At 41.5% G+C, this 25,684-nt stretch overlaps 2 protein-coding genes across 5 annotated transcripts in view; both read right to left on the reverse strand.

Moving 5' to 3' along the window:
* Positions 1 to 5,922, reverse strand: part of prkd2 (protein kinase D2) — a 31,629-nt gene extending 25,707 nt beyond the window's left edge. The window contains exons 1-2 of one of the 3 annotated variants that reach the window (XM_005455769.4): positions 5,585 to 5,921; positions 4,728 to 5,467 (exon numbers count right to left, since the gene is read on the reverse strand). In XM_005455769.4, the coding sequence (XP_005455826.1) occupies positions 4,728 to 5,075 (348 nt within the window). In that variant the 5' untranslated portion in view covers positions 5,076 to 5,467; positions 5,585 to 5,921. Of the gene's footprint in view, positions 1 to 4,727 lie in introns of all 3 variants that reach the window. The other 2 variants (XM_005455770.4, XM_005455768.4) reach the window with 2 other exon arrangements.
* A 2,604-nt stretch (positions 5,923 to 8,526) lies between these two features.
* strn4 (striatin, calmodulin binding protein 4) lies at positions 8,527 to 25,280 on the reverse strand. Of its 2 annotated transcripts, none has more exons than XM_003450840.5 (18): positions 24,612 to 25,280; positions 18,049 to 18,152; positions 17,799 to 17,875; positions 17,546 to 17,624; positions 17,221 to 17,406; positions 15,580 to 15,757; positions 15,333 to 15,489; positions 14,707 to 14,802; positions 14,254 to 14,372; positions 13,971 to 14,146; positions 13,797 to 13,844; positions 13,479 to 13,600; positions 13,224 to 13,391; positions 12,948 to 13,088; positions 12,730 to 12,828; positions 12,545 to 12,631; positions 11,937 to 12,125; positions 8,527 to 11,670 (listed from the first exon to the last, which is right to left on the reverse strand). In XM_003450840.5, the coding sequence occupies exons 1-17, from the start codon at positions 24,930 to 24,932 to the stop codon at positions 11,956 to 11,958; spliced, it is 2,328 nt and encodes a 775-aa protein (XP_003450888.1). In that variant the 5' UTR covers positions 24,933 to 25,280; the 3' UTR covers positions 8,527 to 11,670; positions 11,937 to 11,955. The 2 variants fall into 2 exon arrangements, with proteins under 2 accessions (XP_003450888.1, XP_013130231.1); XM_013274777.3 differs by lacking the exon at positions 24,612 to 25,280 and adding an exon at positions 20,498 to 20,606.
* Between the last annotated feature and the right edge of the window lie 404 nt (positions 25,281 to 25,684).

Raw genomic sequence — 25,684 nt, forward strand, 5'->3', positions numbered from 1 at the left:
ACATTGTTCACTGCGTGTTAAGTGTGTCACCGCGGATTAGATCACAGACGTGTTTAACAATCCGGTAATGTGACACAGTCGACACTGACGGGGCTCAACAGGTTCTCGCTTGTGTTCCCATGCTGACATACGACATACTGTTACACACCCAGTGACGTCAAGCCAGATTGTACTGCATCTACTTAATGACGAAATTCAACAAATTGTTTTCGTTGGAAGAAAAGACACGTTTAACTACTGCGACACGCCTTTTGTCAAACTAGCTGAATGAGGGAGGCATGGGGGGGGGTAACAGGACCTTACCCTACTGTATGCAGTTTCTGTGATTATGATTTGTTTTTTTAAAGATTAAGTGTAGGACATCTGACTCATTATTTCCTAGAAAGAATGCATGTTCAAACCTCTATTCTTCTATTGCAGACAAAACAGAATGTTAAAAAAAAAACAAAAAAAACATAACAAAACAAAAACCCTAATAAAAAGACCAGCCTGCAGGTAGAGGCAGTGGCAGGTGGACCCAAAGAGATTACAGTGAATGAATGGTGGATGGGATGCAGTGGGAAAGAGGAGGCTGAACATGACAGGAAGCTGAAGATAAGGCAGGGAGTAACGATGAGCGGATAAGAGAGGAAATACAAGATGAAAAGAGAAGGTAAAGAGGGAAGAAGTCCAGGAGGTTGGTACCCTGAAGATCGTTAGCAGAAACAGCTGTTGTTACGAAAGGAAAGTAGTTCTGTCTATAATTTTAAAAAAGATGGCAGAAACATGCAGGGAAAAGGGAAAGTAAATCATGAAAGATCAAAAAGGAAAGGGGTTGAGGCCTGTCCAACAAGAGCAAATGCATGAGTGCCACCACACCGTATGGCTGAATGAAGACAGACTTCTGATTTCCAGGCCACATTATCAGTTCTTGCTCCATCAGGAGTGAGTAGAGGGGTTGCACTACATAGGATTTTAGAGCCATAGCGCTGTTTGGAAAAGTTTAGAGACAACATACTGCTTGTGACTAAAGACAGAATTGTGTTACTGCTGAGGTTAATGCTCCGATCTGGAGACTAGAAAAAGCAGTAGAATTATAATTAAGATGGGGTGTTGTGTTGGAAGCACAGCGTGCTTCTCCAGTCAGAAGTGAATGGAAAAATGTGTCAATGGAACACAAGGAGGGATCCTGTGAATAAACAGAGTCTATGACTCACCCTTTCTGGGATGGGAGAGATGACCGTAGGTGGGGGTGGCGGTGTGGGTACCAAACTACCTTCACTACCTCCCAAATCACACCACTGTAGGCATTCATGCAGTCCACCTCATGTGTTACACTGGTGGTGTTGGCCAAGCCAAGACAAACCACCCATTGTCCAACTTTCCCACCTAAAGCTGCAGCTCCAAACGGGACAGGAATTTTGTGCTTAGGGGATTTCAGGGATTTCTAAGTGTGTGCATGTGTGTGTGTCAGAGAGAGAGGCTCAACTAATAAGGTCTGACAAAGATCAGGCTACATGATCCTTTTTGTTTCTGTTACATTTTCAGATTTTTTCTCTCTATTATATAAAAATAAACAGTAAACATCAGGCAGAGACGAGAAATAACACATTACAATGCACACATCATCTGATCCCCCTCGATCAGAGATTCATATTAATTTTAATATAAACTTGAGGCTGAAACACCAGCAATTACTGTACAACATCCCTTACACTGACATTTGAACAGCAGAGTTTCTTTCATCTACATTTCATACTACATCTTTACAACTTTTACAAGAAAGGAGCAGCTTGCTGAGGCTGGAGCCTTGGTCAAAAAGAAAGGCGGGAACATCCTCATGCACTACCTTTTATCTTTTAAGGAGTAAACTGAGGAAGAAATGGACAATCCAGAGGAAACGCAGGAAAGCCCCGTGTGGGAGTACAATCTAAGCAGAGGTGCAGTTATATTACAATTGACATGACACATCACTACCGTATGTAAATAAAGTAAACCATGCTTATCAAGCTTGGGTTATAAGCTTGAAATCAACCAATGCCCTGTTGAAAGAATATGTCCCATTTACAGCAGGGAAAATATTTAAAGTATAACACCTTTTTTTAAGGCTGCACCTTTTTACTAAATCATTTGGAGGATGCTTTGAAGCTTATGCATCTTCTCAACATTGGCCATCTTGAGCCTAGACAGCCTGACAAAAGATGTTGAAAACAACAAGACTGAAGCAAAGCAAAAAATGAAGCCAAGTTGCTTTTTTTTTTTTTTTTGCATTAAATGGGAACTTTTTTTCTAAAGTTTATGCTGTGGAGCAAGAACCACAAAGTGGTACCCAAATGTGTATTTATCATTCTGCTGTGGAAACAACATTCCTCTCTCTGTCAGAAAAAGCAGACACAATTCCTTGCTGCCAGTCGCCATATTAGAAAAGCTCTCTGGAAATGTAGCTCTGATAAATTATTTTCATAATTTATTTATTTCACACAGGCCCTGCAGAACACCTCATTTGCAGCTCCTGTGCCTTGTTAGCCTCTTCAGTAATTCAATTTTATTTATATAGCACCAAATCACAAGAGCAGTCACCTCAAAGTGTTTTATACTGTAAGGTCAAGGCCCTACAATAAAAAGAGAGAAACCCCAACAATCAAACCCGCTTGGAGCGAGAACTGGGTGACCGTGCGATGGAAAAACTCCCTTTTAACAGGAAGAAACCTCCAGCAGAACCAGGCTCAGTTAAGGGCAATTAACCTAATCAACCAAATACACCATTTAAGCAAATTATGCTCGTGACTCCCACCTCACTACTTCCTGTCTCACATCTGGCTGCTTCCCCGGCTTGTCACTTTGGAGTTAGAGAAAAAGTACATGCAAGGGGAAACACGCATGAAGAATCCCATAGAAACGGACACAGGTGCCACCTAGTTCACATAGAAAAATAAATGATGTTTCAGCCTTGCTACAAGCACACATGAAATGACAAGCTCTCAGCATTCCCTCCTTGCAGTACGTTTTTCACTGGTATTCTGATCCAAACTCATTTTAACTGCCCTACACCAAGATAATCTGTGCAACTGACTAATCAGCTAGAGGAACAACTAAACAGGTTTAACAACAGAAAACTGTTAACGACTCCAAGGAAAGATGTAACGTGAAACAGCTGCAGGGGTTTTTTAAAATCACGTAACCTGGAAATAGTTTGGAAATTGGCAAAAGCATGACAAAGAAAATAAATACCTGAGGGCTAAACTGAGTGTAAAAATAGCAGACATCAGAGTACAGGAAACAGCCTCTCTTTACATTACTCAGCACATCTTTTACCATCAAATTGCTCTTCAGTTGGACTAACAATGTGTCTGATACAAATAAAGCATCAGATGCAGATGCACTGCTGAATTATCTGTCTCCAAATTATACCAAGAGCATGGCGGTGAGCCACTCATATGACCAGGGAGAACAAAGACTGTTGTGCACAGGAACAGATTAGGAAAGAGGGTAAACTGGCTGGAGAGAGTTACCACTGCTTCCTGGAACATTTTCAGTAATGGAGAGTTTTACAGAACGGCTCTGAGAAGGCTGTGGAAATCTGCTAATCACCCAACAGCCTAGCTGGCAAATAAACGCATACACTGCTCAAACTGCCACCTTAAGTGAATGGATAATGTTATTTCCTGTATGCGTGTGGACATGCACACTAAAATGTAAACAGTTTTCTGGAACTACACTATACGGTTGAATAAATCAGCACAGAGTTCTCAATTTAAAAAAAAAAAATGTCATATTTCCCATAACACTTGTTGCTTCCTGTTATAAAGAGGATGTCACTGCCCGCCCCCCCAAAGTCATTTCTCTGCACGTGTGTTTTTTGAGGTTTTCCCTTTCAGTTAAAAGGGTGTTTTTTGGGGTTTTGTGCAAGAAATCTACACTTTTCCCACTGAACATTTAAAAAAAAAAAAACCAAAACAAAACAGGGGAAGGCTACAAGTCCTTAAACAAAAAAAAAAAAAAAAAAATCACATTAAGGTCATTAAGGTGAAAACAGTATGTGCAAGGTAAGACAAAAACAAGTGTTAATGATCACTGACAGCAGAAGAAAAAACAGATCACTGAAGCGTATGGCACAGAACTAAAATTGGCTAAATGTGTTCGTATGCCATGACATGCAAAACTTGCGATGCTGCGTTGAGGAGAAGTGAAAGCAACGTTGACCATTACAAACCTAGGTCACAGTAGATGGGCGAAGTCTAATTTTAAATGTATAAATGTAGATCTCACCAACCTGCACTAAATCAGCCTTTTTAAGCAATGGAAAAGAAACTAATTGATAAAAGTGACAAAACTCCACCTCTTTGTATTCACATACACGCTGAATAAGGGAAGACTAAACAGGTAATTTTCCTGTGAAGTCTCCTCGTCTTAGACACTCAAGCAGCCTCATACGTGTGCTGCTAGATGTGGCATTAAAGTCTAACCAGTGTGGGGGGAAAAATGCTAATCGCTGTCCTCGAAGCTGTTTGTTCTAGTGACTTCTGTCTGCATAAATGTTGGAACACTTTCATTACGCTTTGACAACAATGGACTGCGCGCAAAGAGTTTGTTGCAAGACCAACATACACACAGGCTGAAAGTGAAAGGTATAACAAAAACTGTTCACCTGACAGGTAAGAAAACTACACATGCCACGAAGGGCTTGCACCTAAACAGGTTTCCATCTGGAGAAAACACAAACCCACACCCACCCACCCGCTTCTTACCTTGGTGTCAACAATGGAGCAGGCCATTTGTTTCACATAGGCCAGGTCAGCAGCCTGGGGCATGAGGACAGATTCTCTGGTCAGACCAATCTGGATGATGAAGGACACCCCTGCTGGAATTTGGGGCATCGTGGGCATCACGGGCATCACGGGCATCACAGCCCCACCACCACCATGCCCTGGAGTCAGCTCCATCACAGGAAAGCCACCCGGTGTGGGCAAAGAGTGCATGGCGATGGGGGTCCCCTGCTGGATCATAGCTGAGCTGGGTGGTAAGGTGCCACCTGGGGGGAAGAAGACCTGAGCCATCGTCGCCCCCGAGGGCATACAAGGGCTAGCATTAGCCATTCAGAGTCCGCTGGCTCTCACAAACACACAGGTGCAGTCTCAAGTTTTCGGAAAAGCTACACTCATTCAAGCGGAGGGCTTCACACGCTGAAACATGGATACACACACACTCTCTCACACACACACACGCACGCTGAGTGGACGACTCCGCTTCCCTCCGTGTCCCGCGTCAAACCCGCTTCCTTCCAGCGGCTCAAGGAAGAAAATCCTTATCCAGGAAGGAGCACTTCTTTTCTCTCTTATTGTTCGGGCATGGCAGGCGTGAGCGGTGTGCGCCTGTGAGTGTGTGTGTGAGAGAGAAACACTCACAAAGTAAAGAGACTGAGAACACGACACCCCCAGCCTTCTCTCCTCTACCCCTCCTTCACTTCTCGCATCCAAAAGGCGCTGCTCTGCAGAGAAGAAAGTCCAAACTTGGTTGTGAAACTCTCCGCCGCGGGCAGAGAGAGAGAGAAAGAAAACAACAACAATGCCCAAACTTTGTTGTGCTCTTCTCCAGGCTCACTTACAAAATGGCCTCCTTTAAACAGGAAACCGTGAGAATGAAGGGGAGCTAGAGACCGCACTCCTTTTTACGAGACCTTGCCCTGTTTCAGTTTCAACCCCTGTTCGGTCTTTTTTGTGAAAAAGAAGAGAGCGAGAGAGCGAAAAGCGCTGTCTGAGGGTACCTCCCTCTACCCTCCCTCCTGCCTTCGCATCTTACGCTAAACAAGGAGGAAGTGAAATGACGGACACATCCTGAAGCCAATAGGCATTCAGAAAGTCCTGACTCCCAAACTTCCCCCTCCTCCCTTTCCTCTTCTGGCTCCCTTCCTTAGTTTAGGGTCATTTGTCTAGTTTGGTCCCTCCTGTAGCCGGAGACAGCATAGATACATGGCCCAGGGCGCTGCTTCACGCTTAAAACCCCTCCCACCGCTGCCTCGTCCTTCCTTTAAGTTCACAAGCCACCTTCTGTCTCTCCTAAAATTGCCTTATTTTTCCTCTGCACTTTTTTTCACCTCTTTGCGCTTTTGGTGAGACACGCCTCTCATAAACTGCAGAAAAAAAGGACCGCACCTATGGAAGGTTCTTTCCATGCTGCAGGTTTCAGAAAAATCGAGAAGTTTAATGGCCTGAGTGGTGACTTGGGGTGGGTTTGGACAATGACACTCTGTATGTAGCAGATTTTTTTTTTTTTTTAAAAAAGGTTTGGTTAGTGAAGTCATCAGCGTGACTGTGACTCCTCACTGGTAATCTAATCATTTAACACAGAAAGAATGCCTGTGTAATTTGTGGTTTCCTACTTGAAGTTATAATAAACCGCTCTGATTGGTTATGCAAAAAAAAGTGTGTGCAGTTTCTTTCACAGGGCCACTGTCGCGCTTATATCTGTGAAGGCATCTCTCGATGTTCATTCCATACAAATTAAATAAGACGAGTTAGACTTGGTTGAAACAAGATAGAAAACAAAACGCTAAATTGATTCTATTTGCCACCACAAGGGGGCAGTGTTGGATAAAATCGGATCCTACAGACCATGAGTGATTTGGATATAAAACGTTTGATTCCCAAGCATTATTTAAGCTGCAGGTTGAATCTTAGGTTACAAATGACATGGGGACTTGAGGGGAAATTGATAATTAGGTGTGTGATGATGTTAAAGGATGTTCCGTAAAAGGCAAGTGCTCCCCAATTAATTGCACGCCTTCTCTCTGATTAGGAGGAAGCCTGATGTTGTTTAAATCAATCTTTTTTCACTTTTTAAAACAATTATTTAAAAAATATGGGACAGGAGGTGTGAACTACGAGAACAAGTTTTAGAACCACTGAATGAGGGCATGAAACTAAACCACCATGGACCAGAACATGCTATAGCCCACAATGAGTATGCATCAAATGCATATGTGCATGTTTGCATGTTAGCCAAACAATAAATACTTTCTATTTATTTTTATACCCACCATCCACTTCATTACACACATGCACACCTGTTCAAATGCTTGTTTGTGCAAATAACCAGCCAATCACAAGACAACTCAGTACACTTAGGGTTATGGTTAACATCAAGACTGCTTAAGTTCAATCTAAGCATCAGAATGGGGAAGAAAAGCGGTTTAAGTGACTTTGAAGTGGCATCATTGCTGGGATTTTCCCACACAACTGTCTCTATGGTTTACAGATAATGGTCCAAAGAGAAACTATCCAGAGAGTGGCAGTTCCCTATGTTAAAAAGCTTTTGCCAGAGGTCAGAGGAGAATGGCTAGGCTGCTTCAACCTGATAGGAAGGCAGTAACACAAATAATCACTTGTTACAACCAGAAGAGCATCTCTGAATGCTAAACACGATCATAACTTGAAGATGGGCTACAGCAGCAGAGGAGCACACTGGGTATCACTCCTGTCAGCTGACAACTGAGCCTACAACATGCAAGGTTTCACTAAAACTGGACAAAAGAAAATTGGAAACATTTCTTGGTCCGAGGAGTCTCAATTTCTGCCATGACATTCAAATGGTAGGGTCAGGATTTAGTGAGAACAATGTGAAAGCTTGGGTCCATCCTGTCTTGTAATGGTGTGGAAGACATTTACTTAGCACACTTTGGGCCCCTTACTATCAACTGATTATTCTTTTAAACACCAAAGTCTAGCTGAGTATTGTTGCTAGCCACATCATGAATGTGCAGCAACTGTGTTATGCTATCGTGTCAATATGAACCAAATCTCTGAGGAATGTTTCCAGCACCTTGTTAAATCTGTGCCATGATGAATTAAGGCCATCCTGGGGTCCAACCCAGCACTAGAGAGGTGTACCTAACGAAGTGGTGTGTATATCCTGTTGTGTGGTTATGTTGGAAAGTCCCAGCAGATCACTGATCTGTGAAATACTTACTGCTCAAAGTCACTTAAACCACTTTTATTATCCCCTTCTGCTGACACGAGGCCATCTTCGCCATGTTTGTATGCCTAAATGCTGTAAATTGCTGCCACGTGATTGGCTGTTTAGATATTTGTGTTACTATGCAGTTGAACAAGTAATAATGAACAGTCACACTCACTCAGTGCATTTGTAACTGCAGGATTTTACAATTTAAAACTAACCCCAAATTCTTTTATACACTAGTTTCAGGAAGAGTTAACTCATTATGAGGTTACACTGAGAGCCCCGTGAAAGACGACATCAAGCAAGCTTATAGGACATGTGGAGTTTGTATACATAAGGACTGAAAGTCAGGAAATTCTCTGATGTAAATTTTTAGACCATTCTTTAACTTGTGTGAAAGCTGGGAAATAAATTCCTAGAGAATAGCCTTGAAGTAGTCATTCATGCACCATACTTCTATACTGGATCATTGTAATTAAGTATTGTAGTGTAGGTGATCACATCTTCATGTATCTTCATGTCTTTCCAAGTACGACATCCTTTAGTAGAAAGAAAGACGGACAGACAGACAAGAAAAAACTCAACTCTCAATTCACTGTACAAAATTTTCATTTTTTTGTCTTTTCTTCCTTAATGACATACAACAGGGGACCCGTAAACAAAAAGAGAAAAGTCATTTGATACAAGCTAAAATGCAGTTCAAAAATATATCATAAAAGAAAATTAATAAAAAGCAGGTCTCTTATCCCTTGTAGTTGGAGGAAATTGTTTGAATACAGCTTAATATGATGTACAAAATATCACACAGTGATAAATTGCTAATAAAAAAATAAAAACACAAAGAAATGAGTCCTTTACCTTGGCCTCCGACTGGTAACAGATTTTGTTTTTTTAAAATCGTCTTTTCGTCTGTTTTTCGTGTTTTTTAATCGTTTTGCTTTTTTACAAGTTTTACATTGCCATTATCAATCACAAGCAAGTTCTATGCCTAGCAAGGAAGAATGATTCACTTATGATACTACAGTATTCTTACATCTTAATAATCATATTCATAGCCAAAGGAGAGAAAAAAAATGAAAGAAAACAAAGAAATGATGGACATTTACAGCACATAATGGCAACTCTAACCATCATTTACAACCTCTGCTTCGAGTTCTTCTTCTTTTTTTCCTTTTATTGATGTGTCACACTGATTTGTCGTCATTCTCAGACAGGGGACATAGTAGCTCAGAGCGAGAACAAAGTGTCAGTAACGCCCGCTGTCATATAACCGTGAACAGCAACAGTTCCACGTTTGTAGTATTCTCTTCAGATCGAATACATCGTTTCTGCACCCTGTCTATCCTCTTGTAATGTAAAGCATTCACTTTTAGATATAGTGCAACAAGGGGTCAAATAGTTAATACGTGATAATAGGACGTTATGCCCAGCAGCAGTATAATAATGTAGTTGCCCCGTGTTGTTTTCTTTGACAGACTTGTGTCAAAGGAACAGCAGTGTGACATCTTGTCTAATTTCACACAACAGTCCACCACCCTGTTTGGAGAGAAAAAAAATCTCTCACTAAATATATGTATAAATGAACTATGAATGCTAGTGTCACCAGTGATTAAAAGTGTTTACCTCCAGCCTACTTTAACTCTTTCCCCCATAAAGACAACATCAGACGACCTCCCCTGTAATGAGAAGCTTTGCCGCCTCAGTACATATCGATGCAGGTGTGGTTTGACGACCTTTAGAATAGTTCTGGGTTTTTCCAAGGGTAGCTGCATAGGCAGAGACCACCCTCATAAACCTCTGATGCAAACTCAGTCATTTTGTTCTATAAGCAGACCGCTCAGTCAGGAAAGCGCTTCAAGGGTTACCTCTAGTAGGCTTTCAAGGGGTAAAGAGTTAAGCTGTCATCTGACCAACAATGTGACACACAGTGTGTAATCTTGAAGAGCTGACGCCTAACCACGTGCAGATTTTAGAGGTTTTCTAAAGGTAATGAGAAAATAATCTGGGGCGAGGTCAGCTGTGAAGAGGCAACTTAAAGCAAACAAACTGTCCTGTACTCAACAGCAGAAATGCAGGACACCAACAAACATGGGTCTCAAAATAACAATGCTTCCAGCTGAGCCAAAGGTTGTTCAAAATAGCAGAACTATAACATATTAGCAGGACAGGTTACCTCATAAACAGAGTCACACGTCTTAAATCGACGCTTTTTTGTGGCTGAATTTAAAATGGAGTATTTTTGATTTTTTTTTTAACCCTTCCAGCATCCCTGTTCAGCAAGATGACACGCGCTTCACTATATTAGTTCTGTGGCTAATGTACTACTTGTGTTCATCATTCAAGAAGAAGAAATCCTCACCTCATCACTCGAGTAAAGGTGATGTCAGGCTTTTGTGAAAGCCCGAATAAATAAAAACAATCAGGAGACGGGAGCAGCCTGCAAAAAAACTGGCACCGACTTCAAAGAGACAATCTCTCATCCGAGCTCCTCCACTGTAAAATAATTACCAGCTCGATGCACTGCTCGAGCCTGAGACAATCAAAGCCGACCATATGCACATCCCTCTAATGAAAAACATGACTAGGATGGATTCTGAAATTTGACCACAGTTAATGAAATGATCCAACAGCGAAATGTCACGCGAACGAGGATTTTACTGAACGTACACGTGCGGACCAGTGAGAGAGAAACACTCACAAAACATGTCCCTGATTCTGACTCAAGACTGATGAAGTCTTTCATAGCACCGTGGTTGAACTAGTGCATATACAAACACACACACACACACACACTCACATACACTCCTCTGTACAGTAAAAAGCACCAGACCAGCCTCGCACCTCTCTAGTCTACAGACTTTAACTATGCTTAGTGATATCCATCCTAAGCTGGTTCATGCCGCGTGAGAGACTCTATATGCACTGTACATCTGTAGAAATAAGTTTGTGAGAGTTATCTAAGTGACATCTAATCTCAGGCACACACACACGCACACACAAGTAGAGGCAGAATCATGGGGACGCTATAACAATCAGACATACAATGAAACTAGGTTGTTCAATCAACACTATTCAGCTTTCTAGTGCCTCCTCACAGCACACACGACTAAGTCAAACATCCTCCAACGCCACACACACATCCTCCACACCGAGTCTTTGGAATGCAACACATTGATTCCCAATGCAGAGGTTAGGTCAGGTGTTTTCCGTCAATGCCGAGAACTGTTATTCCTTTAAGTCAAGCCTACGTATGTGTGTTAGCCACAAGCAATGTTTCAACTGTTAAAAAAAAAAACAAGATTTAAAATCAAGTGTTTCCCCCTCGGCTCTCAGTGAAATAAACGCAAGCGTTGTGTGAGCACTTGAAGTGCACAAGCGTACACACAAAGTGCTTTGCGAAAAGGAAAGGAAAAAAACAGAACAGAATATTGTAGTGTAGAAAAGTGTTACTCCAAATATGATTACTTGAAAACAGAGCAGCCAGAGTTTTAAAGTTATAAAAAAGCATTACAAGATGTGATTAGTATTACAAGAAGTCACTGAGGCATTAGAGAACTGTGAGGAGTTTTCAGAGCGGAGGGGGAGGAAGTTGTTGGTTGACGTCCTGTGTCGATGACCCAGCCAGTGGGGTGCAGGACTAATTGTGTGTGTGTGTGTGTGTGTGTGTGTATGAGCAGGTGAAATGTATCCACTGTAGTCTTCAGTCTCTTTTGGCCCAGTTATTGATGTAGGACTCTAAAAGTAGAAAGGGGGGGAAAAAAGCAGCTTTTCAGAACTACTCGAAACACCAATAAAAAAAGGGGACAACAGAAGCACAATTTGGTATTTAAAGGATTTTAAAAATCCAACAATCTATAAAAGGATGTTTTCTTGTTTGTAAATAACAAGAGGACATTGCCATCTGTTTTTCATTATTTATGGATCCTCACAAAAAAACACTCCTGAAAAACCCGCTCCCTGTTTGCCCCATACTGCTTCTTTCCTGGCACCCTCAATCTCACCAGAACGACGACAGTGATGTCAGACAAAGATCTTGGCAAGTGCATCTGCGCCGGCGCTGGCAATGAAGGGCTGGGAAGAGTGGAAGGCCACGTCATGAATGGCCTCATCATGCTTCTTCCTGTGGGCAGTGATCTCCTGCACGCATGTCCTGTTGTCCAGCATCCATAAGCGCACTGAGCAGTCATGGCCTGTAGGAGGTGAGGAGTGGGAGGAAGCAAAGACAGCAGTGTTACGAGGGGCATGGATGACTGCGGAGAACAATGTAAAGGAATCCTTTTACAACCTACACGCCTCTTCTACAGTGTGATATGTTATTTTTTGCAGTTACTACAGATTTTATAGGATTTCTTAAGGTACTTTTTGCATATAAGCCATAAATAATCTCCTACTTCTTCAAAAAAAACAAACAACAAAACAAAAAACAACTCATTTAACTCCCCTGTTTAAAATTTGCTATTAATATCAATTAATTTGTGATTTAAAAAGCTACTTATATACAGATTTCAGGTGATATTAAACAGACGTATCTCAGTGTACAGAGGAGCATTTTAAAAATTAAGCCTAGGATACTTGGCTAAGTAAGCACACAATAAAGCCCAGTACTCACTGCCAGAGATGAGGTAAGTGCCTTTAGGGTCTGTAGTAAGACAGGTGACCGCATCCAAGTGTGCCACCATCGAGTGGACAACTTTACCTGCACAAACAAAGTTTATTCAGATGCATGTGAGAAAACACATTTCAGTAAGTCTCCAGAGAGAATCATCAGATCATCAGTACACCTCCTGCACATACCTGTCTTGTTGTCTAGGAAGCGGATGGTGCGGTTCTCGTGTGCAGTGATGGAGATGGGCTCAGATGGGTGACTGACGACACGGTTGATCAGCTCACTGCCTGCAAAGGAAGACATCATATTCAGTCTAATAGAAGAATTTAATGATTTTTCACCAAATTATTACTTGTGGCAAAAAAAAGTGTTGCACATTGTGTTGGAGACTGCGTCCAGAACATACCATCTTTGGTCTGTGTATCTAGCATAGTGACGCTCTGCTCTGTGTTGAGGTCATACAGGAGGGTCTCACCACCATCAAATGACACAACCACCTGGTTGGGATCAGTGGCCACAAATGCCACTGAGGTGGGTGTTCCGTGCTCTAGGAAAAAAAAACAAAAAAACACACACACACACATAAAAAAAACAAACAAACAATGGGACGTGATGAGGATGTGGAATCTGAATAGACAACAAAGTGCCAAAACAAACCCACAAAGTCAAGACAAATGTCTACCTCTCTCCTTATTGAAGACAGACATGCAGGGGGAGGAGTTCTGAGGATCCCAGATACGAATGGTGCCATCTGCTGAGCATGAGGCAAGACGATGGTGAACTGCAGAGTAAGTCAGACCCCACACGCTGTCCTCGTGGCCTGCTAGTACACTGCTTTCAATACCAGGATCTGGATAAAGAATCACATAATTTAAAAAAAACAACAAAAAAAAACTTTGCGATTCTGCTATATAATCAGCAGTTAAGAATGACTCACCATAGTTATCATAGGGATCCACATTCAGGTCCGGCATCTTCCAACACCTGATGGATCCATCTAGACCTCCACTGTAGCAGGACTCTCCATCTTCACCCATCGTCAGTGAAAGAACAGCTCCACTAGAGCAAGACCAAGAGAGAAGCAGGCATAAATGACATCACCGTTTAAAAAAACAACAACAACAACAAAATCGTGTTCATACTTTTTTTTTTTTTTTTTTTAAACACAGCATTTAATTTGAAAATGATTGCATTAATCATTCATTTTTAGAAAAAAAACATTGCAGCATCTTTATTGTTCTCAGGCTGAACTCACCTGTGTGCTCTAAATGTGTAGATGGGCTCAACGTCCAAGGCGGCATTCCTGTGGAGAGACACCCTTTTAAAATTAGATCAGGATTTTTTTCCTCAGCTGGATTTCAGTTTATATTTGCATGGCAGAGAATAACACATCTTCATTCAAAAACTTCGTCACCAGTAGGATTCTTACTTTTTGGAGTGCATCGCCTTGTTGAGGTTCCAGAGTTTTAGCGTGCCATCCTCAGAGGCTGTGAGCAGCACTGCTTGGCTGGGGTGAAAGGTCAAAGCACGGATGGCGTCAAAGTGGCTGCGTAGTGTGAATCGGGGGTTCCATGTCTTTTTAAACTCCTCTCTGTTATCCTGCATCTGACGAGACACAACGTTTGAAAAGAGGGAACATTCAAATGTTTTTATTGTACGCATGTAGCTTGTATTGTATAGTTTGTATTGATCAGAACAAAATATGCAATTACATCCATGGAAAGATCATTGTCATTGGCAACAGTGAGATCAGCCAGCTCTCCCAGGTTCATGTCACCTCCGCCAACGGCATCCATGATGAAGACATCAGAGGAGAAACCCAGGGCACCACCTGGAGGTTGTAAGTGGAAAAGCACAAGAGATATGATTTCATCTTGACAAATGTCAGGGATCTAGAAAAGGATGGTGAGATCACTTTAAAATATCGTGATAAGTCCTAGATAGTTGTAGAACTGTGTCATTTATTCCACTTCCCTACTCCCACACTGTGTACCACAGGAAATATTTATAGTTGCAGGAGAAACCTTGCAAGCTTACCCCTACGCAAACATCTAAATTTGAGATTCAGCAACTAAGTTACAACTGCACGGGGGAAGACTAAAAAGAGAATGCTCGGCAGAGAATAATCTATGTTTTTATTGGCATATTTTGTAGGGAAGTCTTACCTTCCCCGGAGCGAGACTGTCCGGATACAGAAGGGGGCGGGGTAGGTTTAGGGGGGAAATCTGACATCATTCCTTGTAACTTGTTCCTGCGGTTTTCTGAACCCAGCAAGAGGAGAGAGACACAATACCGTCATGCAGAGAGGTCGAGGAAGGACGGTGAGGTCAGCAGTTGGACAGATAAGAGACAAACAAAGGCAGAAAGAAGCTAAAAGGCAAACTTCATTCTTTACGTATAATGACAGCATACACTTGTACAATTTTATTTACAAAAGCACATCTACAGTGCAAATATGATTCAAAGTATGAAATGCAAACACATAAAAAAAAAGAAGGCAGCATGCGTGGTAACCTCTGAAATGGCCCTGGACCACAGAAAGTACATCTAGAGACAAAGATGACAGCTACACAGCTCTGAGGAGTCACAGACCGACAGCTTGTGAAACAGGACAGAGAGACAGGTGGTTGGGAAAAGAGGTTGGTTTTATTGACAAGAAGAGATGTCAAGACACAATGAGAAGTAAAGGAAAAAAAAGATGAGCAAGGATAGGGGCAATAAAGACAGATACATTTATGGCAGTGATCCTGGCAGTGCTTGTGCTCATGACGTTGCTAAGGCAACAGCGTACCTAACTCCCGTCCATCCCCCGAGATCCGGGCCTCTCCCGCCCCCTCCCCATCCTCCCCTGAGCCCAGGAAGTCAAACTCATTGAGGGCGTCTTCCGAGTCGTCCTCGTCCTCTTCGTCTTCAGGGTCCAGATCTGTAGTCATAGGTTCCGAACCCATCTGAGAACACAGCAGAAGCAAGGTTGTTGTTTATTTATTCATTTTTTTGTGAAAACATTTCTTGGTCATTCTTTATTTAGCCTGCCGTACCTTCACTCGAGACTTTTTGTTCTTGCGCGGGCCATCGATGCAATCGGTGGCCATGCCTTGGAATTCATCTTCCTCGTCACTGTCGTCTTCATCATCGTCCTCACAGCCATGCAGGAAGGGGATCTTATCCAGCACCGAACCCCCCACACGTTCCTTAGAGCTTTCTTTGCCCGCATTCCTACAAAGAGATGCACAGCTGAGTATCTTGACCACATGTTTCACTCAAAGATCAACAGAAGGACTGCTTATTTATATATTTATTGTTTACATTGTTTTACTGTTTTTAAATTATTTCAAAACCCATAGTTGCAACAGCTGTGAGCTACCTGTGAATTATGGGCAGCACAGTAGCCTCTGGACAACACAATCAGAGCCACAGAGTATTTAAACGGAAGACGGTTTGATCTTTTGTTTCCTTCTCTTCCAATTCTTCTGGTGTAAGTTCATGTTGGTTTTCTCCATTCAAAGTCTGCTCTTTTGTACTTGTGTGTTCCCACTGGTTTGCATCTTGTGGTAAACCCTTTTGTGGTGTTTCTAGATTTGAAAACTACCTTCTCCACAGTGTTCTTGACTTGGCTGGAAATATTTCTGCAATCACCCACTTTAGTTGTTTTCAGTGGGCTATTTTATGCTGCATTCTTTCTTAAGAATGTACCAGTTTGTTGATTTGGTTAGTGCTAAAATCTCTGCTATTCGGTACGGTTTATTTTCAGCTGAATGGTGGCCTCCTTAACTCAAAGTGGAGGTTGAGAGTCCCATGAACAGCCATCAAATGCAAATTTAATACTTAGAATCAACTCCAGACCTTTTAACTCCCTATTTATCATGAAATAAAAATGAAACATGCCACATTTAGCCATAAAATTTACTTTTGAGCCTCTCTGCACACTTCAGTGACATCTATCTTAATTTTACCTCCAGTGCTCATTAAAAATCCTGACTTGCATGATGAAGAATCCCCTCACTTTTAGACCTCTTCTGTCATGTGTTATTTTGCCAGTTTTGGAGTTTAAGCTGTGCTTTTGTTTCACCATCTTCACGTTTCTGCTTGTGCAGAAAGATTCCACATGAAACTTGTTCACTAAGCAGTCTCATGATACAGTGACAGTTATCTCATACACCAACCTATTGCTTAATAAATTTCCGAGAGGCAAATGGATTTATAATTTGGATAATGTCCACTGTTTATAAAAGTATACCATGAACTACTACCATACTGGAAAATAGTCAGAAAGGTCAAATCCTGATATATGAGGTCAAACGCAGATACACTTTATGTAAGAAGTGTTTGTCGGAAGGTTAAGGGATGGCTTCATATGTACGTCTGCCATGTTAGTGAATTAGTTTGGTTATGAAGTGATGTAAAAATCACACTTTGTCTGTAAAGTTTGGCACGAGACTGCAAGTAAATGCTTTCTGTGAAAGACAAATTTTTACAAGTTGCAGCCTTTCACAAGCAGCAGTGAAAAGTTCAGTTTTTAAGGAGTAGCTTTACATCAAGTACATCTATAAAAAAAGAAGAAGAAAAGAAAAAGGCTTTTTGTGCTGCAAAAACCAAATGTTTACTCTGTCATCAGTGTTCACATTGGAGCTCTTCTGTGGTGTAAGATCAAAGAGGGGCGTGTGTTTCCACTGTCTCACCTTTTTATCTGTTCCTCTATTTGTCTGACCAACAAGGACTCTCCACCTGCTCGTGGCTCAGGCTCAGGACAGCTTTCACTGGGTGGGGGCCCGTTAGCTTCAGGGCTGCTCCGCCCAAGAAGGGAGCGCACGCGCTTAGAACGCATGTCCAGGATGGTGTCTGAATAACCCACTTCCTCAAGATATCTACATCCACATACACACATGGTCATATAAATGAATCATTTAAGCCTAGATTAGAATTTTAATGTCAACGATAAAGTTCTGATGGAACACATTAATATGGCACTGAGATAAAAAGGAACGGATGACGATGAAGCCTTACTTGCGTAGTAGCTGACGTCCCTCCTTCCAGGACATCTGATTGGCTGGCTCTGAATCTGACTCAGCCGGCCCATTGGGAACTACAGAAAATAGATTGTTCAATAGTGATGCAACAGTAAGGCATGAGAAGAAAAGAAGAAAAAGAGAGAAGCAGAAACTTCGAACTGCACTCAACGTTCGACAGGAATCTAAATGTAAGCAGACAACATAATGGATCCAAATTACAGAGCACATAAGGACTTGGTCAAACATACGTTGATCTGCCTCTGTCTCTGGTTTCTTGTCCCCAGGACTCTGGTCATTTCCTGTCTTCAGCTTTTGGTGCTTAGCCCTGTAATGTAACAAAGAAACACTTGAGGGCAACATTTTGAGCTTCCACAAATAAATCTTTCACTAGCAGAATCATTATGCCTGGAGCATGCAAACTGCCAGGACAGACTGAAAGAATAACAGACATAAGGAGACTAGGACAGAAAAGGGAGGTTTTCCAGGCATTCGTTTTACCTCTCTTGTTTGAGGGCGTACTCCAGCATTTTGATTCGCCTCACCAGGTCCTGTTTCATATTCTCCTGTCCTTTCCTCTCACCCTGAAGAAACGCCACCTGAGCCTGAAACACACATATGCACAGCATGGTGAGAACACACAAATACACACACCCCACATCTGTCCATAAGCATAAACAAAAGTAAGATAAATTGGGACCTGGAAAACAACTGGTTACAAAATGCATGCACTGTCTCGGTTTGGGCTGAAAAGTAAATCATTCAATATCAACAAAACATTGCAATGAGAGACTGAACAAAAAGGTTTGATGTGACTAGCTGTGCAAAAAAAAAGAAAAAAGAAAAAAGACTTCTGAAAGCCAAGAGCAATAAGTAGAGGGTTGTGGAATAGGGCTCTTATTTTAACTTTCCTAACCAAGGCCTCACTGCGCATCTGCAAAGGAGGAAAAACAAGACATGGAGCAGCCAAATTCAAACACCCTCTTTCAAGACCCATCCTTTGCTGTGTTTCCTCTCTCATTTCCTGTCCATTTCCTTCCTCACTGCTGATAAAATTCTTACCTTGAGGAAAGAAATGTTCTGCCTGTTCTGACTTTTCACCAATGAGTTCTGAGAGATAGAAAGGTAATAAGAGACTACAGAGTGATGACACGGCTTCCAAGAACTATACCGAAACAGGGTTTCCCTTGAGTAAGCCATCATAATGCAAGAATTGACAAAAATGTGAAATACTTGCCAGAGCTAATGACAAAGATTGCTAATGCAGGTTTCAACCCGGCTGTGCCCGCTCACAGTATGCAACTTTTGTGCAAATCCCATTTAACATCAGGCAACAAACATCCTGCCTGCTTTTGGAAGGAGAAAAAAATGTCCCAGTGAGGAGAAACAACACAAACAAACAAACAACTAACTAACTAAACAGTGATCCCTGTGAGAAGTAGGTTAAAAAGCCCTAACTCTGTCTCTGCTCCCAGGATGGTGACTGCAAGCACAACAGGCATTTTCTCTCTCTGTGCCAAGTGGTGCTGGAGCATTAATACAGCTTGTTTTACAGCCCATTTCTCCTCTGCACGCCCCTGTCTGTGTCCACGAGTCTGCTCCCACACACATACGCAATTCTATAAAACTAGAACAGTCTAAAAACGCCGTCTCATGGGGCAGACACTTGGTCTGCTTGGAAGGGTAGTCAATCTCTGAGAAAAAGCGCACATATATATCCAGACACACACAAACAGACACACATACACACAGAGTCATGTAACCAGCTAGGAGGGCTAGTGGAACACAGGATAACCTGCCAAGCAAACCTTCCTACTGCTGCTACTGCTGCTGAGTAATCCTGATTAATGCAACGTGAATTTATATGCTTATCTGAGAGTTTTGGAGATAACTCTCAAAGCTAGTACATGAACACTGTAGACATGGGCTAATAGGGGCATGAAATACAGACACTTTGTGTGGTTATTCTTGGCCTAAACTAAGAGGAGCAGGTCAGTACATGTACATTATTCTCAAGTCTTTTTTCACAAGTAGAATAACTAATGAATTAACTGAAATAACATCTAAGCCATTAACTGAGATGAAATGAAAACCAGTTTAGCTTAGCCATCCATAAGACACAGTCTCATGCATTTGCTCTATTTCTGTGGCTTGCATTCCCACACATGCAAGCAGTAATTGTGCAGTTGGGTTCTGTAATAGAAGATGCAGAAGATGTATTTTGCACATTACATGCAAGCAAAAACACTTGTTTTAGAGCAACATAATCAGATGTACATGTGCATAAACTAACTAAACTACCAGATAAGCAAAGCTGGGCGATGTCATGTTGTGGGCGCAGCATCTACACTGCATACTGTGTACTATAAATGGCTGAACACAGACGGAATGCAGTCCGAACTTGGAAAAAAAAAAATCCAACTTCAAATCTAAATACTATTATTGTTTTACATCAGCAGTTCTGTGTACTATTATTTAAGTAGAGGTCAGTATTTGAAGAATTTTGAGGAAGGTTTTGTGTATGCAAACAAGTTGTTCAGACAGATTTTTTTAATGTACTGACTCTTAACAGTCTTCACACAAAGTCCTACTTAAAAACCTACTAAAAGACTGTGACTAAAAATTATGTAGACAACAGAAGATGCAGAAAGATGAATTTTGTGAACTTAATTATAAGCCAGACTTGTACTTCAGTGAACAAAAGTGCTTAAATCAGCAGCAGCCTCCTGTAGACAGACACAGTAACAGTAAATCTCTTCTTGAATAATGACTTAACTTTTTTAATGGTGTAAATTTGATCAGTTGTGTAAAAAAATAAGGCATCAAATCGATGTGTTTACTTCACCCTCGCGGGGCAAAGACACATGTTTCTACTCTTACTCACACACAGACAAGCTACAGCTTGCCTTTGGACACAGATAACCATCACACCCCTGTGTACCAGTCTCACCCTGTGCTCCTAGAAGGACAGGTTCATGCCTCAAAGCCTTGACACTGTCTTGTTGGCGAAGTTAGAGACTAGGCTGCATTTATGCACACACACCCCCAAGCACAATGCCAGAGCAACCTTTCTCTAATACATAAAGGTAACCAAAATACAGGTTCAAAGGGTTTATTGTTTTATGGAAGTGTTTATGCATGGCTTACCAACAGCTCTTCCTTTCTACAGTTTCACTTTAAAAATAGAACAAATGCTGCTTTCAATGTCTGACTTTGTGAGTAAAATAGGGTCCTAAAACTAAAAACTTCTACAAGGAAAAAAAAAAAAAAGCTGTACCATAGGACTGCTACACCAGACTGTGCATTTACATAAGGGGATGTAATAACTGCACTGTTTTTCACTTTCATTTGTCTCTGTCATTCTGCCCTTTGCCTGCTTCAAATTCTTGTTTTCACCCATGTGAGGCCAGAAACTTTAAGACAAGGTCGTCTATTCATCCACTAGTCAAGGTGCTTTTATCGCAAGACTGTCACTTAACGTCAGAACAGAAGCTGTTGAGACAATAACAACAGATGTGGAGCAGCAGATAGAAACCTATCACTGCTTTTAATATCAAAAGCTAAAGAATTATCTGCTTCGATCTGGTAACCAGGTAACCACGATGGTGTCATTTATCATAGCCCAGCTAACAAAGACGCTTTGGTTACTTTCTTCATAATATGTTGGTAAACTAACAAAGGCTAAAGTACAAAGGGCCTACGGGGCAAGCAAACCTGTCGTGCCACCTGATCTAGCCTTCCTGTGGGTGGGTTTTCCTCCATATGACCGACTGCCGCTGACCTTTCCACAGTTTGCTGTCGCATGGAGCACATCCACATTTAGCCTATTCTGTCAGTCCTTCTCTACTAGCTGCAGAATAGGGTCAAGGGCAGCTTTCCTCCTCCACTGGCTATCCTCCATCTTTTTATCCCTTTGCCCCCCGTGAGAGAATCCATGAGCAAACAAGTAGAGCAATAAACTTTTCTGGGACAGTGTGCTTGGAGTGTGCTAGTGAGTGTGTGTGCAGTACAAGAGTGATAGCTAGACAGAAAATGACATCCCAATTAGCTGGATTTTATGACTAAGACTGGTTACAACATGCTTGATAGACAAACAGTATATAAGTACATATATATATATATGTGTATATGTATATATATATATATATATATATATATATATATATATATATACATATATACATATACATATATATATGTGTGTGTGTGTTTTTTTAAGATTTCATGAGAAGGGAATGCTAGTTTTTAAATATGGAAAATAAAAGATGAACGCTGCAAGTTGAAGACTGCAATTGCAAGAGCAGTGCTGTGAAACAACACAATACACATGGATGTCATATGTGTGTCACGGCTGAGTACACAGAGCTATTAATTACAGATATGTATCCAGGGACTGCGAGACTTACACCAAACAGGAAGTGATGTAAATTGGGTCACCAGTAATCTATTCTACACGTCTACTGACATGCTTAATAAAATGAAATGACTGGAAATTAGAACACTTTAAAGAGGAACAGGTTGAGGTCATCCCTTTTCCCTGTAGAATACATGACTATCTGAGGAATAGTCTTTAGATTAAATTAGAATTGTGCTCATGCAAAAACAATGCCTAGTTAGAAACAACACTGCTGCCAGAGCGGCTTCTTAAGTGATTGAATTATAGACAGGCAAAAGCCACTGCCACCTGTCAGTGAAGACACAGCACCACAGGTGGCTTTACACACCAACACGGTCACAGTAGCGGCACACGTGTCGTGATCTCGCAGAGACATGCTAAGCTCCACATGAAGAGATCTACTAGGTTGCACACAAAGTCACACAGATCTCAAGTGATTGTGAGTTAATTTTGCATGTGACTCAGTAAAGCCTTTGAAAATAAAGTGTGTAAAATACCATGTGCAGGCAACATGTGAGCAAACTACACTATGGAAACATTTACAGCATGTTAACTGTTCAGGTTATGACCAGGGGGCACAATAACTGGCTCAGTGAGAGGAGAGCTGCAAGCAAGTTGGCAACAAAAGCCAGAGGCCTTTGGCCTGTGGGTGTTAAAATGTAAGCTAGGTCAGTTTTTCAGCATGGCACTCCAGTTATCTTCTCTTTCTCTCAGCACAAGCGTGGTGCTAATTGTACCCGTGAAGCCAGACCATGTGCAGCCAATGTGCAAACGCAAACAAAGTTCCATAACAAGCACTTAATAGCACCTCGGACACAGCAATCCGCTGTTTCTGCTTTCCATTCCCACTCATCCCTCGTTTTTATAAAAGCAGCAAGCGCTGCCCGTTTGTTATTGTTCATTCATATTTTATCAAGCCACTATTTATAACTATGTATGTTTGAGTTAGGGGCAATGTGAGAAGCACAATGACAGAGGAGAGGGAAATTTTATGGTTTTTTGAGGGTTTTTTTCCTGTGGTTTTGTCAAACTCATGAACTCAAGAGGGGAGTTCATTCTTATTACCAAAAACACTGTAGTTACTTGAGGGATAACCACAAATGAAAAGATGAACTGTCCAAACGCAGAGTTAAAATATGTTTGTATGTTTTCCTAACTTTTCTTAATCCTGGAAAAATCTGATGAGTATGCACAAACTTGCCCAGTATTGCTCTGCCTTTTAATTTTATGCATGCAGATGAGGTGAATAGTACAACGTCTGTCTTTTGCTGTTGGCATCTGAATAACTAGGACCTTCAGGGAACTCAGGTATTGCTCATGGGAATTCCTATGGCACAGAGTCACAAGCTCACATTCGTTTTTTTTTTTTTAGGGGGGGCATTTTACAGCTTTAAACCATTTACCTTTAAGGATGATAGTCCACTTCTCTAGCCTATAGGCAGATATATTGTTTTTAAGGTCATTATATACACACACTAATAACACACTATACAAAGTAAAGATAAAATATACAAACGCAAGTTTGGCTGCAGATAGACAACTACAAATTTTCATCCTAACACTTGTTATTTATCAATACTCATGTTTTAATCATTGTTAATGAAAATACAACTTTACTCCATACATATATACATAGACACAGATACACCACACAACTGATTGACTGTGTGAGTGTGTGTGTGTGTGTGTAACTGGTCCTAGCTCAAAATGCTAATTTGTGTGTGTGCCATAGGTATGGAGGCATTGGTACTACAGATCACAACGCATGATCCATTCAGGAACTTCATCTCAGTGTGACTTAGTTGTGTTGTGTGCCTAAGTTCAAAGGTCAAACTGATCATTGTGTCTCATTGTGCAAATTATTTTATGAATACGTATTACAGCAATCAAACTACTGTTTTAGGGAGAATTGTCTTAAGTAAGGGCAGTTAAGGAATGCTTACTCACTTATTATTTTGAATGCAGCAATTGCAAAGGGAAATCACAGCTGGTTAGCACTGTTATCATTTTTTTAACCACAACAACACACCCACAGATCACTTGAGTTGTCTCTGTGGAGTACGAAAAATCAGATAAGTGTCTCCTTACAAACTAACGTGTATTTGCACATCCTAGTAAAATGCCAAAAATCTTAAAATAACGTGTGACAGAAAGCGTGAGTTCCATGTGTACCTGCATGAAATAATATGGAAAGACAAGATAGCCACACCTAAACTGTTTGCCTACCTTTTTATTTGCACGATAGCTTGCTTGCTATTCCGGGAAGACATAAAAGTCTATTATCTAATCTTGTGGTGTGTATCTGTATTGACTGTATCGACCTTAGAAGCCCAGGAGGCATATATTTTTATATATCTTTATATATATATCTATATCTATAGATTTTTTTTTTTTTTAACACAAAAATGTTTTATGTTTAAAAGAGTATTGGTGGCTTCTTTCAACTGGAGGTCAAACAGCTCCCACATTATCATCTACTGTCTAGTAATAACGCATCCTGGTCAACTGTAATGCTAGCTTATTAGCATTTTGTCATCCTCTAACTGACCGATAGCAGGGCATGTGTACATCCGCGAAGCGACACCGGAGGAGCTCCGGTCAAATCCTTCCAGGCCCTTTCTTGGCGTTACAGCTACATAAACCCGGGTTTAATGATGAATACGTTTACCCTGAGTTCGTCTCTCTCAGCCTCCCAGCGGTATTTCTCGGCCTGGAAGCGTCCCCACTCGTACTGGATGAAGTGCAGGATCCCAGGAAGCGTCATCCCCGACTCCCCGTCTTGCGGCTCCCGTGACTGCTGCAACGGTCCAGAGACGGCCCCAGCGGCTGCTGCTGCGGCCGCTGCCATTGCCCCGGTCCCACCAGCTGATGTCGCCTGGCCCGGTCCTGCTTTAGGCCCGTTTGGGTTGCGCCCCGCTCCACTGCTGCCGCCGCCGCCGCCGCCTCCGGAGTTCGGGTTAGATCCTCCGCCGGTTCTGTCCGCCTCCATTTTAACTATTCAACCTTTCGCCAGGATAATGAGATGGGAACGGACAGAATGGACGAATAAAAATATAAAAAAGTACCCCGTGCCCTTTTCCAAACCCAGCTCCACTTCACTATAAGCTACCCTCCTTTCTTCCTTTCTCACACGCACAGAGAAAAATTACTATTCTGTTGGTAAAATAATACACTTCCGCTTCCAAACCTTCAGCGCAAAACACAATCTAACCGCAGTGTAACATCGTTGCCCCGTTGATTTTGTAACAAATCCCTTTTCACAAAAAGTGTTACGTCCAGTCTTAAAACTAACATCAAAATAAAGTAACAACAGACAGCGTTTATTAAATGTGATGCACCTGAAAATAAGCGTAAACTTTTTTTTCCTTTTTTTTTTGTTGCTCTTATTTTGTATATCCCGGATCCCAGATCAGTTTCCTCCTCGTGAAATGCCCAGTGCGGGTGACAAATAAAGGGCCATGTTTTCTATAATAGACAATGAATATGTCGCTAGGGGAATGAATTTCCTGCCATTTTGTGAGCAGGAATGGTTTCGGGAACGATAAAGTTAGCTACAATAATCAACAATGCTATTTCCGGTCGAGATTTTATCTTTGATTTTTTTGGGGGTGGGTGCGGGGGAATAAATTGTGAAATGAAAACAGCCATAGACCAAAAACAACAATAAAAAAGCCTTGGGGACACATTTGTAATATATAACAAGTTAACGTGAATTATAATTTTTCTTCATATCATCTTTAT

Source organism: Oreochromis niloticus, linkage group LG14, assembly GCF_001858045.2.
Source record: "Oreochromis niloticus isolate F11D_XX linkage group LG14, O_niloticus_UMD_NMBU, whole genome shotgun sequence".
Taxonomy (NCBI): domain Eukaryota; kingdom Metazoa; phylum Chordata; class Actinopteri; order Cichliformes; family Cichlidae; genus Oreochromis; species Oreochromis niloticus.

Bases quoted from the DNA above. Each gene is read 5' to 3' on its own strand.
- strn4 (XM_003450840.5), bottom strand. From the start codon at position 24,932: ATGGAGGCGGACAGAACCGGCGGAGGATCTAACCCGAACTCCGGAGGC. The intron at 14,803-15,332 runs GTACGCTGTTGC...TGCTGGGTTCAG, and splicing joins GGGGGATGGACGGGAGTTAG to AAAACCGCAGGAACAAGTTA. The intron at 14,373-14,706 runs GTAAGACTTCCC...TACAACCTCCAG, and splicing joins ACAGTCTCGCTCCGGGGAAG to GTGGTGCCCTGGGTTTCTCC.